Below are 17,649 nucleotides of genomic sequence, written 5' to 3'. Positions count from 1 at the left end.
CATCTTTTGGTGGACGCAAAGCCTTCTTCACTCAGCTCTCCTTTCAAGCACTAATGTGTGATGTCCAGGAAGATCTTGCGGTACACTTCTTGAGGCCCTTTTACACTCTAGAAGCGGACCACTCTGGCCCCTATGACAGGGCATTCATTCTGACATATTTTTTTTTACGAACATTTTTTTGACTGGTATTACCTTTTTACACATCAGCTTAGATCCCCTGAACCTCATCTGAACTACACTGGCACTTTCTGACGACTTTTGGAGTCTATACAATCCTTTCACAGGTAGTTGTGAGACTATTGAGATTTAGTCTAATCCCATTATGTCGCCCTCCCGCCTCCATTCTTTCTGGCCATTTTGGCTGATATCTTGTGTATTTTTAATCTATAGGTGTAGCTGAATAGAGCCCATTGGTGCCTTCAGCAATATTTGATTAGTGCCCTGTAAGTATCAACTAACTGTATACATTGGAATCCCATATTGTGGCTTTCTCCACTCGAACACTATATTTTCTGTGTTTTCTTTCAGTCCCCTATTGTTCTCTGGTTCATGTATTCTTAATAATATGACAAGGCATGACAGTATGTACATCAGAGCTACCAAAAGCCATCATAACGTGTTTTACACATTGGGTCACCGAATTGCACTTCGTCCATATTTCCTCTCCCTTTCCAACATCCCCATCTGTGTGTTCTACATTTTGCCGTCTGGTAGAGCTGCTTGATCCTACTAAGAGGGCCATACATGGACTTCCCCGATACACATACGATTTGCCCCGGACCTGCTACCACTTTGTGGGACAGCTCCTACTTTCATACACTACCTTCTCCGCCACCATACAATAATCCATATCTTTCACCCAGTCTTGGAGTGTTGGTGTGTCGGGCACTCCCCAGAGTCTAGGAATATTATGCTTGGCTATTACCATCCCTAGTGCCACCCAGGTGTTCTCTTTGTTGGTTAGGCCAGTTGCTTCCCACACATTTAGCAGACACCAATTGGGCATTGGCTCCACCACCACACCCAATACTTCACTCAAGCAGTGTGTGATTGCTTCCCAGTAACGTTTTATAAATGGGCAGTCCCATATAACGTGTTAAAATGTGCCCTCTCCACTACACTGTCTCTGACAACTAGAGTCCAACCCCCTGCTCATTTGCTCATTTAAGTTAGGGTTTTACAGGAGAAATATGATATGTGTTATATCTTAAGTTGCAGCAACTTGAATCTTGCCGAAATGGCTATCTCTCTGGGGGAATCCAGTGCCTCCTACCAATCCTCGTCCTCTAATTCTCCCAGGTCCACTTGCCATTCCTCTCAGAGGGACCTATTGATCAACTCAGAGAAATTGCCCTCTGGTCCAGGTAATCTGTCATGAGTGTCTTCCAGTGGGGATGTGGGATGTTTCTGGGAGTTCCTCTCCTCTTGGGATGGGAGCCAGGAGTGCACATCTAATTAGTAAATACAGAAATGTTTGAGTACTCACCAAGCCATTTGTTGCAGCGTTCTGAAGAGAACCACTCCCCCTCACCACAGGTCACTCCCTCTGGAAATACCTACGATGTCCCAGTTATTAAAGCCGGGGACCTTATGCAGGGAGCCCAGCCTCTCCGTATCCCACAAGACACACAATTGTTGGATGGAATGCAGAACAAATCAAAACATTCACCCCCAGTCAAGAGATCTGGGTTAAATCCATCCTTCCTTTGCTCACCATGCCACCCCAGTTTAGACCTGGGCATATGCACATCAGTCTTGACCCTGTGCCTCATGGGAACAGTCCAGCCCGAACTGCCAAGCAAGGACCTCCCTGGACCGGAAACAAGCATCCAAGGATCGGTTTTGGGGTTTCACCCCTCTTCAGCCAGGATAGCTTGATTCCAGTGGCTCAGTGAGCCGGGACCCACGTCTGGGCATACCCAGCGCACTTAGGGCGAAAAAGCAAAAGACACACAATTGATGGACGGAATGCAGAACAAATCAAAACATTAACCCTGGTCAAGAGATCTGGGTTAAATCCATCATTCTTTTGCTCACCATGCCATCCCAGTTTAGACCCTGCCATAAGCAAATCGGTGTTGACCCTGTGCCTCATGGGAACAGTCCAGCCCGAACTGCCAAGCCAGGACCTCACTGGACCGGAAACAAGCATCCTAGGATCGGTTTCGGAGTTTCACCCCTCTTCAGCCAGAACAGCTTGATTCTAGTGGCACAGTGAGCCCGGTTCCCACGTCTGGGAATACCAGGCGATATTAGGGCGAGAAAGCAAAAGACACACAATTGATGGACGGAATGCAGAACAAATCAAAACATTCACCCCCCGGTCAAGAGATCTGGGTTAAATCCATCATTCTTTCGGGCTGGACTGTTCCCATTGGGTGCAGGGTCAAGACTGATTTGCATATGGCTGGGTCCAAACTGGAATGTCATGGTGTGCAAAAAAACGATGGATTTAGGCCCAGATCTCATTACTCGAGTGAATGTATGACATTGTTCTGCATTCTGTCCATCAATTGTTCTTTTTGCATTTGTCACCCCGAGTGGGACGGGTATGCCCAGACGTGGGTCCTGTGCTCTCCATGCCACTGGAGTCAAGCTATCCTGGCTGATGAGGGCTGAAAGTCCGAAACCGGTCCTAGGATGCTCGTTTCCAGTCCAGGGAGGACCTGTCCTGGAAGTTCGAGCTGGACTGTTACCATTGGGCGCAGGGTCAAGACTGATTTGCATATGGCTGGGTCCAACCTGGAATGCATTGTTTTGCATATTGTTTTGCATTCTGTCCATCAATTGTTCTTTTTGCATTTGTCACCCCGAGTGGGATGTGCCACTCCATCTTTTTATGGACCATGTGCCAGAGCTGGACTGTATGTTTTGTTGGACCCATAAGCTGGAGGTGTCTAGGGTTAATGTAAAGTGCCTTTGTATATCCTCCAGACGATAGGACAAATCTATCCATTCTATATGTGGGTTCGTCTGGCGGTTGGTGTACCCACTGACTAATTATCATTATTTGTGCAGCCCAGTAGTTTTTCTGGATGAAGGGCATTGCTATTCCCCCATCATACCATCCCCGCATCAATTTCTGCGTGGCTATCCGTGGGGGCCTTCCCATCCCACAGTAACATTCTCTGTTCGCCTTCTATTGGGGTCATGTATTCTTAGAGTCCTGATTATGATCCTGCTGCCTGTCAAAAGGATCGAAATGTCGTTAACTAATTCTATGGACCCAATTTGATTGTATATAAAATAAAACGGTCCATGTAGATCTCACTCTTGATCATGTATTGTCACGTGTGTATCACTTGCATAAGAGCACTGAGTTTGTTTCTCTTTACACACACGCTGCTCTATCTCATTGTTTTTAATGTTCTTTTATACATGGTTGAATAAATTCATTAACACGTACTTAAGCAAACAATAACTTATTGGCGCTCTCACTACATGAATTTTGGGCACGATTTATATGTTGGTGGAAAGTGTACTCCGTCTCAACACCCATGAAGTACACTTCCTGGCAACATAATAGTCCGCTCGCCAGATTTAAAAGCAAGCAGACCTTTGGTGTAGCCACGATGGAGACTACTCCGTCTTCACCGAGTTTAGATCCTTCTGAAAACCAAACAGTGTAAGGACCATCTGAGGTTGACCTATATGTCTGCCCACCTAATTTAGATGGGCAGACATACAGGTCAGTTTTCTTTGCCCTTCACTCTCAGGAAAGCTCTGGCTGTAAGAGGCACTGAAACTGCAAAATGCTCCCCTTTCCATGGGAAATAACTCCCATGGCACGATTTGGCATTGTTTTTTTATTTTCAAAAACAAAATCCTGCATTGAGGGTTTGTTTTGAAAATAAAAAAAAAATAACCGCCGTACAGCTGCGTCATGTTTGATGGAGCTGTATTGCAAAGTTGCAATGCATTGATAAAAATGGTCTTGACTGTGGATTCCGTCACTGCATTAAATGTAAGCGGACCCCAGGGGAGTTCATAAATTCGACAGGAGGGATCTCTGCCAGGGCAACGCAGTAAAATATTCCGTCATCCTGGCGATGGATGGCCCGATCGAAACGCACAAGTTACTTACCTTTGGTAACGATATATCTGTAAGAAATAGTAGTTAGGGTTAGATTCCTTACCTTAGAATATCCCCAGGCATCAAGCTGGATCCGGAAAGTTTTCGTCAGCAGTACCCCTGCGCGTTGCTAGGCGTCGTCTGTTGCTCCGCGTCCGTCTGCGGTGTCGTGATCGCCGGGATGACGTCATCGGAGTCAGTTCTGCACATAGCTTTCTCCGCCAGGAACGCAGAGCCATGATAGAACCGACACTGGTGCCCTAAAACTAGGGCCCTGAAAGGGATGTCCTTAACCCTAGATATCGGTTCGCATAATGGGGAGGACGGGTGGGGCGGTAAGGAATCTAACACTAACTACTGTTTCTTACAGATATATCGTTACCGAAGGTAAATAACTTGTGCATCTGAAAGAAACAGGTTAGTGTTAGATTCCTTACCTTCAAATAGATACCCCAGCAAAACCAACCCCGGTGGTGGGTCTGCGAACCAAGATCACACCAGAAAGTCCTGGAGAACAGAACGGCCAAAAAAGCCATCTCTCCGGACTTGGCTGTCCAGGCAGTAGTGCTTCGCAAACGTGTGCAGCGAAGCCCACGTAGCTGCCTGACAGATGTCCTGCAAGGGGACTCCCCGACTCAAGGCAGTAGTAGCCGCCGTGGCCCGAGTGGAATGGGCCCTCAACCCAATAGGAGGCTCCTTTTTCACCAAGGAGTATCAGACCTTAATGCACAAAACGACCAACCGAGAGATTGTCCGTTTGTGCACCGCCCTTCCCTTCTCAGCGCCTACGTAAACAACAAAGAGCTGGGCGTCCAACCGGAACTGGCGTGTGCGTTCTAGATAGAATGAGAGCGCACGCTTTGGGTCTAGACGGTGGAGCCTCTCTTCCTCTTTCAAGGGATGCGGAGGTGGAAAGAAGGTGGGCAAGGTGATGGACTGCCCAATATGAAAGGCTGTAACCAACTTGGGCAGGAAAAAAGGTGGAGTCCTCAGAATAACCTTGCCCGGATGGACAGAGAGGAAAGGAGGTTTAGAAGATAGAGCCTGGAGCTCACTCACTCTCCTGGCAGAGGTGATGGCAACTAGGAATGCAGTTTTAAGAGTCAGATGAGGAAGAGGACAGTTGTGAAGTGGCTCGAAGGGAGCGCACATCAAATAGGTTAGAACAACAAGGTTCAAGTCCCACTGAGGCATCACGAAGGGAACAGGAGGGAACATGTGTGTGATGCCTTTCAAGAATCTATATACAACCGGGGACTTGAAAAGAGAAGGCTGATCAGGAAGCCTCAAGAAGGCTGAAATGGCAGAGAGATAGCCTTTAATAGTGCCCAGAGCAGAGCCCTGCTGGGCAAGAGAAAGAAGAAAGAGGAGAACCTCTGAAAAGGGGGCGGAAAGTGGATCCACAGCCTTTGATGTGCACCATGCCACAAATTTGTTTCACCTGCAGGCGTATACCGATTTTGTGGAGGGACGCCTGGGTGCCAGAATCACATCACAGACTTCAGGAGGCAAGTCAAATGGCCTCAACTGTCGCCGCTCAATCTCCACGCATGTAGGTGGAGACTGGACAGGTTCGGGTGGAGGACCGTCTCCTGCTGCTGCAACAGAAGGTCCTCCTGAAGAGACAGACGAATCGGGGAGCGACTGACATGCTGAGTAGCTCGGGATACCAGTATCTTCTTGCCCAGTCCGGAGCCACAAGGATGAGTTGGGCCCGGTCTCGCCTGATCTTCTTCAGCACTCTGGGCAGAAGTGGTATAGGCGGAAAGGCGTAAAACAGACCGCAACTCCACTCGCGACAAAAAGCGTCATCGAGCGAGTGCAGCCTTGGAAATTCCAACGCGCAGAACTGATGACATTGAGCGTTCTCTTCGGTAGCGAATAGATCTAACCAAGGCTCTCCCCATTGCTGAAAGACACCTTGCGCCACGTCCGAGTTCAGACGCCACTTGTGATCCATCATGCACCGGCGGCTGAGTTCGTCCACCCTGGCGTTCAGGGAACCTGCCAGGTGTTGAACCACCAGGGTGATGCCCTGGCGTTCCAGCCATGTCCATAGGCGCAGAGCCTCCTGACAAAGGGTCCAGGACCCCACCCCGCCGTGTTTGTTGCAGTACCACATGGCGGTGGTGTTGTCCGTGAACACCTGCACTACACTTCCCCGGACAGAGGGAAGGAATGCCTTCAGTGCAAGACGGATCCCCCGCAGCTCCAGAAGGTTGATATGGAGCCAGGACTCCGCCGGAGACCAGAGGCCTCTGATCTCCGCCTCTCCCATGTGGCCACCCCATCCCAGGAGGGACGCGTCCGTCACTACTACTTGCTCCGGTTGGGGTAGGAAGAGGGATCTGCCGCTGACCCAATCGCGGTCCGTGAGCCACCACTGCAACTGTCTCGCAGTGCCCTCCGAGATCAGGACGTGGTCGGACAGGTTGTCCTGATGCTGTGCCCACTGAAACTTCAGGTCCCACTGCAGAGCCCGCATCCACCACCTGATGTAATGCACCAGTAGGATGCAGGAGGCCATCAGCCCCAAGAGCCGCAGCGTCAACCTGACCGAGACCCAGGATAAAGGCTGAAAGATCGGAATCAGAGGCTGAATATCCCGAACCCGCTGTTCCGGGGGATAAACCCGAAACTGTGCCGAGTCAAGAACCGCTCCGATGAAGAGGAGCTTCTGAGAGGGGCACAGGTGTGACTTCGGCACGTTGATGGAGAACCCCAGCAGGTGCAGGAGGTCGGCCGTAGTCAGGAGGTGGGAGACGACTGTCTGGGGCGAGCCCGCCTTCAGCAACCAGTCGTAGAGATAGTGGAAGACTGGAACCCCTGATCTGCGCAGATGAGCTGCGACCATCGCCATCACTTTTGTGAACACCCGTGGGGCGCTGGTAAGGCCGAAGGGGAGCACGGTAAACTGAAAATGCTCGTGGCCTACCGTGAACCGCAGGTAGCGCCAGTGGGACGGCAGGACGGGGATGTGGAAATAAGCGTCCTGCAAGTCCAACGCCACCATCCAGTCTCCAGGGTCTAGGGCAGCTAAGACCTGAGCCTTTGTCAGCATCTTGAACTCCTCCTTCCGGAAGAAGCGTTGATGTTCCGGAGGTCCAAGATAGGGCGTAGGTCCCCTTTGACCTTCTTGGGAACCAGAAAGTTGTGAGAATAACAACCACACCCTACTTTTGGCCCAGGAGCGCGCTCAATGGCCCCCTTGGCCAAGAGGGCCGTAACTTCCTCTTGCAGGAGTTGCACGTGATCCCCGACATGCGATGATACTGCGGTGGCATGGCTGGAGAGGTCGCCTCGAAGGGGAAGGAGTAGCCCCTTCGGACAATTTGCAGCACCCACCTGTCCGCGTAATGGTACGCCAGTGGAGGAGGTGATGGGGAACCCTGCCCCCACTGGGTCTGAAATGCCGGACTAAGAAGGCTGTGAGGCAGATGCTGCGGGAGCGGATGTGGACTGACCCTGCCGTTGTCCCCCGGCACCGCCATGGCGGTAACCACGTCCGCGTTGAGGTTGGTTCTGCGGCCTGTGGCTGGCTGGACGTGTGGGGGCGTCCCTTCCTTTGCCTCAAAAGGAGCGAAAAGCGGAAGTTTGCTGGCGCTGGCCTAGGCCCAAGGACTTGGCCGTAGCCCTGGAGTCCTTAAAGCGCTCTAGCGCACTATCTGCTTTGTCGCCAAAAAGGCGACGGCCATCGAAGGGCATGTCCATAAGCGTGGCCTGGACATCCCCATAAAAGTTGGCGGACCTCAGCCAGGCGTGGCGACGAATCACCACCGTCATGGAAATCGCCCTTTCCAGCGAGTCCGTGGTGTCAAGTCCACATCTAATCGGCTGCATCCCGCCCCTCCGCCAGGGCTTGGGCGAGCCACGTCTGGGCCTCCTCCGGACACTATGCCAGCACCTCCGCAACTGTAGCCACAGAGAGTGGGTGTAACGGCCCAAAAGGCAGGCGGTGTTGACAGACCGCAGCCCCAAACTCAAAGAGGAGAATAGTTTCTTCCCAAACTGATCATACCTTTTGGATTCCCGATCCGGGGGAGCGGTCTGGAATGCGGACTGGGACGTAGAGGCCTGGATCACCAGACTTTCGGGGGTGGGGTGAACGGACAGAAAGCTAGGGTCGCCCGGAGCCGGACGTTGGGCCACGTTCCGATCCACAGGGAGGCCTGTAGAGGGCTTGGACCAGGTGCCCATCAGAAAGTCAGTGAGGGCTTCGTTAAACGGCAGTGGAGGCTCCGAGGAGCTTGACTGCGGTTTGAGTAGCTCAGTGAGGAGGTTAGTCCTCACGTCCGCGACAGGGAGCTCAAGAGCCAAGGCCTTGGCTGCCCTAGTCAACACCATGCTACAAGTAGCCCCCTCCTCCGTAGCCACGGAAGGAGGAGAGACAAATCCAGTGTCGAGCGAAGTGTCCAGACCACTGGCCTCCCCTAGCTCATCTGCCCAGTCCTGGCTCAACTGGCACTGTGGTCCCAGAGGGTACTCAGACCCCGCCCTGTCCTCCCCTTCATCCAAGTCCTGGAAACCAGGCAAAAATGATGGAGCCAGGTCGTAGGTAAATTGGTCACCCATCGGCGTTGGAGACGGCGCCGAGCGTCGCCGTTACGGTGTCGCATCCGGACCAGGACTGAAACCGGGGATGGTGTCGTCCGAAGACAGCACCGGAAGCGACACCCTCGGGGTCGACCCGGATCTAGGCCTGTATCCTGTTGGGTCCTGCGGCGTCGGGACCGAAGTCGACGACGGCGCCGGGGCCGTAGCCGCCGGCCCGCTAGGGCCCCCAGTCGGATCCGCGGGGCCCGAAGGCGCCACGATAGAGTCCGACGGAGGGAAGTGAGCCCTCATGGCTGTAAGGAAAGCACTTATCTCCTCCGGCATCGCGTGCAGCTCAGCGACCGGCGGGTATGGAGCTGGACGCGGCGCCTGCGGCTCTGACGGAGCCGCGTGGGCGGAGTCGCCTGAACCACCGACCGCGTCGCGCGAGTGTCAGGGGGAGTCAGAAGAGCGATGACGCCTCTTTGACTTCTTTTTCGAGTGCCTCGACTTACCGGAGGACTTGGAGCCCAACGAGTGCCGGTGACTCGACGAGCAGCGATGACTGCGGCTCCGCGACCGGTCCCTAGACTTCCTCCTCGACCGGGACCTCGAACGGCACGGAGCAGACTGCCGGAGCTCGAGCTGCTTACGGGACCGCTCCCGCCTAGCTTTCGAGGTCAGGGCCCGGCAGTCGAGGCACGACTTGTCGTGGTGGTCGGCCCCGAGGCAGTAAAGGCACAGATGGTGGGGGTCAGTCACCAACATCAGGTGGTGACAGGCGTCGCAAGGTTTCAACCCAGGCATCCATAACTGCACCGTGAGTCGACAAGTCGACTCGAAAAGTGATCAAAAGAGATCAAAAACTTAGTCAAAAAGTGGCTCGAGTACTGCTCTTCCCGGATCTGCGCTTGCAGGCGCGTAAAAAAGAACAAACGTCAGCATGCGAGGGCGGCGTCTACGTACCCCGACAACGTCATCCAGACGATCACAACACCGACGGATGCGGAGCCGCAGACGACACCTAGCGATGAGCAGAGGTACTGCTGACGAAAACTTTCCGGATCCAGCCTGATGCCTGGGGATATTCGAATGTAAGGAATCTAACACTAACCTGTTTCTTTCAGATAAACAAACACACTCACACACACTTTTGCACTTTGTATCAGAAGTTCATTAGTCAATTTCATGCCTTTTAAGGTTGATTGTTGTACACACATGCTGAGCTTAGAGCACTAAGGACTGACAGTTAGAAGGCTATAGATCACTGACTGGTGGTTATTTTCATTTTACACCTCCAACTGTGCCTTCTCTGGGATTGCCCCAAGAATCTGAAACTCTTTACCTCCAGAAATCGGAACAAATCCCTCGGTCATTTCATTCAAGGAAAAAATCAAAGAATTCCTCATGAACAAATGTCTTCCACAGATCACATGACTCTTTTCTCCACTGTGGCTCACATGATTAACTATCTCTGGCTACCTAATGCGCTCTTTTGTGCAATACCGATGTTACCCCCTTGCTTCTCAACTTTGCCTGGTATTTGCAGTGGATGAACTATAATATTAGGTAGCTATTAACGATGTAACCATGCTATTCGACTGTTAGTAAACCTGTAATGAATATGTTACTACTGCTGTAATTCTGTGAAGCGCTCCGATACCTGCAAGGGTCATGTTCGTGCTATAAAAAACGATTAAAATAAAATCTATTCATAATGCATTTGGTCACACATGTAGTGTGGAAAAATAGCACAAGAATGGAGGTGCTGTTTGTTAGCACTCAGGCCTTGAAATCCATAGCCAGACTGGTGCAGGATTTGGGAATGGTTCTAGAACCTTTGGCAATCTCATAAAACCCGTGTACACAGGGAATGGTCCATGGTTAAAGCTGGGTATCAATGACGGTGAGGTATAGTGACAACTGCATGTGCTTGTTCATGTGAAGTCTAACACAGGCGTGGCCCTCCATCATTCTTGATGATCTTGCTATGCTAGTAGTAATGTAAGCGGTTCGAATCCTACTGTTTTACCAGAAAGAATAGGATGTTCAGTAGAAATGTGAGACTCGCCAGCAATACCTGGTCTAGCCTGTGATCTAGGCAAGAGAGCCACTTATAAAAGTGGGTAGATGCAATGTTTGCTTGCAGCTTTGGATACTCAGTGGCTGTCGTTAATAATAAGCATTTGCAGGACAATCCTCTCCTGTCAGAGTTATAGCCACCAATGAAGCAGTACAAATACTACTGCTAATGTGTACTCGCGCCCCATGAGATGCAGTGTCGATGGTCAAAGCTGAGGAGCACGCAAGTCTGCGTAGAGCTAGTCAGTCTTGAGCCCACCCTAAAGAAGTACTCCAGCCCACAGTGAAGCACTGATTCTGATTCTGCACAGGGAATACAGGTGACCCCCCCCCCACCCAGCATGTTTTGTGTTTGAGTCTGCTGGGAGTGCCAAATACAAGGTACACATTACAGAGTGGAATGGTAGTCAGGCGACTTCGTAGTGATTAAGAAGCTTTGGCTCAAGCCTTTCCATTTGTTTTCAATGTGCTGTAGGACTTGTGCTGTACCTCATCCATAAAGCTTCGAAAGGCTGAAATTCACAGGCTGAGGCGACATGGCTGATCAAACTAGGCTGGCTGCTCAAGACTTACTTGCACAGATGCCATATAAACCTAATATATCATTGTAAACAATCCTCTTTGATGTCATTCAAGTAAGCACCAATTTAACCTAATAGATGGCCGTGAAATGTGATGCAAAAGCCGCACTAGTCCACTGCATGATATTTTGACATTAATGTCAAAACACTACTTTCCATGGGCAAAATAACTAAACCAAATGTAATTTGAAATCCAACTTGGCATGCCTATATCCTGTTACCATGGGGATTTCTCTCGTTCCACAATTTTCAACATTTGATGCAAAAGTTCTGTTCTGCTTTAAAAAAAAAACGAAATTCTTTACATTTTCCTCTTTAAAATAGTTGATGGCTTAAAAGTCGAACAAAATAGCTTTCTTACAGTTTATCACCAATGGTCTTCCCTGCAACACATTACAAACCACGAGGCAAAATTGAAGTAAATAATAAAGAAAAATAAAAGAAGAGTCATTTTATTACAACCTTAGAAAACATTTGACATCAAAATACATATTGCTGTTGATGGCGTGTGCTGCAGTCCCAGAGGATGAATATTCATTGCCGGTTCCGCAGTTACAAGTCTCACATCCTGCTGTAAAGGTCAGACACCCCAGAGCAGGTCTGGAACTGGCCCAGATACATTTACCTGGTAAATTCTGCTGCTGAAGCCTTCCTTGCTGCAGGCTGGATTGAGTAGCTCATATGCAAGCTTCTTCGTGCCATAGTGTACATGATATTTCATCAATGTCTAACACTTGTTATTAAATTTTGGTTGTCAGTCATAATCTAGGCCCACATGGGTTTCCCAATGAAGTGACGTGTATAACACATCACTCCCCCGGCCTGAATTCTCTCCTGGTTTTTTGTTGCTTTCACAACAAGAAATCCAAGATGGCGTCTGAGCTGGATTCTGAGTGCGACAATGGTTAGAACTTTTGCAGAAATTTCAGAACAAGGTCCCGCAGCTTCACTCGCAGCGTCTCGTCGTTGTCGCAGATAATGTGCGTGGAATCCTCTTCGATTTGAATGAGGGTCTCTGCCTCCTGGAGAAGAACAATGTGGCCTTTGGCTGTGTCCTCGACCTTCACATCGCTGAACCCATTCTGCACAAAGGGGGGGAGGCAGAGGTAACAGGCAGAAGATGCATAATGAGACATAAAAGCAGATCAAGGAGGCCGTTGTTGCACATACACTGCCCCACAATAACTCCTTACTAATGCCCCTGAATGACATCAAGGGCCTATTTATAAACTGCATTTTGTAGTATGGGTTTAGTAGTACTACTCACGTGCTACAACATGCTAATCAAAAACCTATGTGTGGAGACCTCCATCTTTCCTATGTGCTGGTCTCTGCCACAGATGTATAGGTGTCCGCAAACATAGGTTTTAGTATGAGAGGAGCCTGGGCGAGTGGCTGAAAAAAGCAGAACATTTAGTACTAAGGGTGAGGGGATTAGGAATGAGCAAGGAGGGGCTTATCTCATTGTTTGCTTTTCGTCCCCTTATTATGTCCCTTTTGCTCTGGGTCGAAGTCTGGTAATGAAGAGATAGTCCAGCCCCCCAAACAAATAATTAGTGCAGTGCTCATCGCCTGCAAATGACTTCACAATTATAGCACTCAGTGCACACTACCTCATAGTCGAAGTTTAGTCTCTTGCAGGTGACAGACGCGAGCAAGCGGCTAACTTCACTGCGGCTATGGAGCACTTTAATGTCAAGCAACTGAGCCCCTCAAGCAATATTACTCTGCATAATGAACCAGCCAAAGTAATGGAACTCCTCCCACTTCTGGGTCCCAGAGCCACTGCATCAGCTGCACCACTAATATCCCCGCCCCCGTTATGGCCGTTGCAGGACTACTGAGAGCAGTTTCACTACTCAGAGGATCAATTTCATAGTAATGGCAGTCATTCAGAAGGGCGATTTCAGGCCTCAGTGGGTCATTGTGACAGTTTCAAAGCAGTTTAAAAGCCATTGAGCAATTTCACAGTTTACAGGAGCAAATCCTAGGCCATTTTACGGATCACCATGGAAATAATTTAGCTGCAGGGGTACGTCTAGGTGGCGCTGGCTTTCGACAATAAAACATTCATTTAAAGATACATCCATCTTGTTTTGCTCCAGTTTAAGGATGCAGACATTTGTTGCGCTCACCTTCTCCAAGGTCTGTACAAACTGCTCCACCGGGATGGAGCCACTGAGCAGGGGCTTGAAAGGCTGGCTCTCAGGTGCCTCCTCGTTTGCTCGCTTTCTTTTCTTGCTGGTTGGAGGTTGCACAGGTTTTGGCGCAGGCTAAGGAGAGACCACACTTTGTTTGTAAATGAGGTCAGCAAAGACCCTTTTCATTTTTTAAGCAAAATCATACGTTGCAGCTTTAGAATGCAACAAAGATTTGTGAACGAAAGGTGGTTAACTGACATTACTACGAAGGCCGGTTTATAGGAATTGGTTTGTGGATTGTTTATGACAACCTGTGTAATCAAGGCTAGATAACATATAAATCCAATCTCTGTTAACAACGTATGGTACCCATGTTCTCAGATGCATCCCACACAACGCGACTATGTATGCTGCCAATGTGTACTCTAAAGGACGAGACCAGCTTTCTCAGTAAAAAAGCATACGTCACATAACAAAATCAGAGGGCACAGTGCCAACCAACCATTAAGACACCGTCTTTGATGCCTCCACCCCAGCAGGGACCCTCTTCAGATGCAAACTCTGCAATGGGCACTGCGCAGTAGTGAAAGACGGAAAGAGGCAGTTTCAAACAACAAAAGCACAAAAATCAATAAAGTCCTAAAATATTTTACAAGAAATACAGTAAGTAATGGCGGGAACCAACAGTACATACGAAATATATTTTTCATGATTACTAAACAATCATAAATGCAGTGCTGTAATGGAGTGTTTGAGAACACAAAATATCATGATCCGCAAGAACATGAATTCCTATTTCACTGTTCACGACCATTCTTTGATCATGAGCCCAATGAAATTACAACAAACACACAGTACAAATAATGCAACTTCTGAGAAGAGACAGTAAAATCAAGTGCCTCAGGTGCTACAATAAAGACTGATGGCACTCACTGGGAAACGCACACTGTCTCCCACTTTAGGATTGCAGAAACTCGAAGCTTACGTATCTACTACTAATGTCGCGCCAGAGGTTCTACACTGGTGCAGTCCCTGGAACTGAGGAGGGGCACACAGGGTCTGTCTTTCTGGAGGAGGTAGGGTCTGGCCCTGCATCCAAAGGAAACATACTTGGCCCATGCTGGACATCTTTCAGCTTCTACATGCGGCTAGGGGACAAGCCATCTAATAGCAGGGTCTCTGCTCAGCTCAAACGGGTGAAAAGAGCCCCAATATGTGGCTCAAGGACACCTCTCCCAGCACATGGTCCTCTCCAGGCAGTGATGTGCCTGTGCTCACACTGGATGGAGGCTGCAGGGTACCTGGGAAGGGAAAGGCAAGGTGTCTGATAAAGGGAAGGTGTCTGATAAAGGGAAGGTGTCTGATAAAGGGGCATAACAAATCGTTGGAGCAAGGAGGAAGTGTCTTTGCCAGGTAAAGTCACGACCTGCAACTTTTGCAGAATCTTGAGAGCCTTTCTTTGGTGTCTGATAAGGAGTTGAAGCGGGTTATTGGCAGTGTGTCCAGCTCTAAGGACTCTTTGGGCTGGTTGCTAATTCCAAGCAGGCATGGTTAACAGCAGCAGCCCAAGTCAGCAGGGCTTAACCAAGCATCTGGCTTAACCCTAGCCTTGCATAATTGGGCTGCACTCCGCTTCATATTCAGGAAGCACCATCACAGGATCAATGGAGGCATGTGCTGATGGAAAGTGTTGCTTTGGTGAAGAGTGGCATCAGCTTAAATATTAGTGCGGCTCCTCTGCAACTGTGTGGTAGCCCAGTGCGAGAGCATTCATAAAGAATCTTCCCAACTTGGGGCAGATTTTCCTGCAACATACATGACCCAGGTACATTTTCCAGGTGTCACCTCTGGCGAGAAATCTTGCATGGTTACTCCAGAAAGATAAAGAATGTGAAGTAGCAGGAAGAAGTGGGGATGGGGTAACACTACTGTTGCTCTGAGGGCCTCACCCATCCTCCCTTTTGTATTTACTGTTCATGTAAATGTTGTCCTCAATCAGCTGTATTAGTGGTAGAGTACATTCCTGCCACAATCCTGGGAATATGGATAAACTCTACACTCTTGCTCGCCTGAATGTGTCTCTATTAGTTAATAAATGCGGCAGGATGGATAAACAGGTACAGGGACTGGATGCAATTTGTATGCATCGCTGAGTAAAAACAATAATTCCTATTTATTTATGCCATTTCAGGAATTGTAAAACCAAATGTGTTACCATATAGTTCTCTCCACAATTTTCAGCAGGCAAACAGCTTTGCTACCTTTATCACTGTGGTGTAGAGGTAACTCATGTGGTATATACAGTGACTTTAAAAAAAAAAAGATTTGTATGGAGTTTCATATAGCGCGAACCTGACCCGGTATCAGATCGCTTTACATAGCACCAGTTGCCTTTCATGAGAGCACATTCATTTTTGTTAGGCACGGGGAGATTAAGTAATTTGCCTAGAATTACAGGATGTTCACCGACATGGCGGAGACTCGAACCCGGTTCCCCAGATTCGAGGTCGACCGTCCTAGCCGTTAGGCCAACTTCTCTCCCCTTGTCCTATTCTTTACAGGGAGAGTTTCTCTCATCAGGTGCAGAAGCCTTGTTGACCATGAGCTACTCAGAGACATGTCCAACAATCCACCTGCCTCTAGCAACAACCAGCAGAATCGCCAAGCAGCGGAACGAGACCTCCTGGACTACACTGTCGGCTGGATCCCTGGTTATCCACTCTCCTTTATCCTGAGAGATCTCTTAATCCCACTGGTATCCCTCACGCAACTCCCTCCAACTATGAGTCAGCTCCACAGACTCCCTGATTCTCCAGCTGACAATCCCCCCCGAGTTGGAGCCATTCCCAGAGCAGGACTGCTTGTTCCAGGTCAACTGACGGTCAAACGTGATCCTTGCCACCCCATGTGAATATACAGCCTCCACCTGCTCAGCCAGAGGGCACATGACTAACAGATCTGTGCAGTGCCACACTTCCTTTCCAACCATTATCCCTCAACAAGTGCAGACGCCCAGGCCTTGGCACTGCCTGCCCTAGGAATGGTGTTAACTCTGAGCTAATGAAACCTGCTCAGCCGCTCAGCCTGGGGGGCACAATATACGGACCTTATTGCCAGCAGCAAAGCATTCATATTTTTAATAAACTGACATTTTGGGTTGCCTTTTTTTGTCCAAATTGAAATATAATTTACCCTAGTGTTTTCATTGCATTCCAGTGGCTAGTAAGGGCGCACAGCTGTTAAAACGTCAGCTCCCAGCGAGGATATTAAATGTAAGTCACAACTTAAAATGGCCCTCAGGTTGTTGTAGCAAAAGTGACCACGCACAGGCGTGCACACTGTCGTGACTTCACATCCTGATTTCTGCTGCTACATAAGTGGACTGTTTGTACTCAATATGGTACAGTTCAAAATAACAGAAACTGGTATTCATCATTACATAAAAATACTGCCTGCCTACAAGCGTGTCTTCTAAAAGGCACCTTTGACTTAGCTCTGAGAGGAAATGGCAGTGTGGCAACCCCTGGCACGTGCTTAAACCCCCTCCCCAACTTCTGGGCAGTGTCCTCCAGAACCTCTTCCAACACACACACACACTTTTGCACTTTGTAGCAGGAGTTCATTGCTCAATTTCCTGCCTTTTAAGGTTGATTGTTGTACACCCACACCTAGCTGAGTGCACTAAGGCCTGACAGTTTGAAGGCTGTAAGGGTGACTATCGATCATTGACAAGAGGTTAACTTCATTTTACACCTACAACCCTGCCTTCTCTGGGATTACCCCAAGAATCTGAAACACTTTACCTCCAGAAATCAGAACGAATCCCTCTTTCAATTCATTCAAGGAAGAAATCAAAGAATTCCTCATGAGCAAATTACTTCCCTAGATCACATGACTCTATTCTCCTTCGTCGCTCTCAAAATTAACTATCTCTGGCTACCCAATGCGCTCTTTCGTGCAATACCGATGTTACCCCCCTTGCTTCTCAACTATGCCTGGTATTTGCAGTGCGTGAAATATGACATTATGTTGCTGCTATTAACGATGTAAAAACAACAGTTGATGGACAGAATGCAGAACAATGTCATACATTCGCCCCAGTCCAGAGATCTGGGCCTAAATCCATAATTTTTCTGCTCACCATGCCATTCCAGTTTGAACCTAGCCATATGCAAATCAGTCTTGACCTGTGCTATTAACGATGTAACCATGCTATTCAACTGTTGGTGCACTTGAATAA

At 49.0% G+C, this 17,649-nt stretch overlaps 1 protein-coding gene across 1 annotated transcript in view; it reads right to left on the bottom strand.

Annotated features, from left to right (window-relative positions):
- Window positions 1-11,704: 11,704 nt before the first annotated feature.
- Window positions 11,705-17,649, bottom strand: part of INTS9 (integrator complex subunit 9) — a 393,694-nt gene continuing 387,749 nt past the window's right edge. Inside the window, exons 16-17 of the mRNA XM_078649901.1 lie at window positions 13,404-13,541; window positions 11,705-12,350 (exon numbers count right to left, since the gene is read on the bottom strand). Coding sequence (XP_078506027.1) covers window positions 12,174-12,350; window positions 13,404-13,541 — 315 coding nt within the window. The 3' untranslated portion in view covers window positions 11,705-12,173. The remainder of the gene's footprint in view (window positions 12,351-13,403; window positions 13,542-17,649) is intronic.

Source organism: Lissotriton helveticus, chromosome 6 (genome assembly GCF_964261635.1).
Source record: "Lissotriton helveticus chromosome 6, aLisHel1.1, whole genome shotgun sequence".
NCBI classification, from domain to species: Eukaryota; Metazoa; Chordata; class Amphibia; order Caudata; family Salamandridae; genus Lissotriton; species Lissotriton helveticus.
Note: the sequence above shows the minus strand (reverse complement) of the source record. Positions and strands in the feature narration are given on the sequence as shown.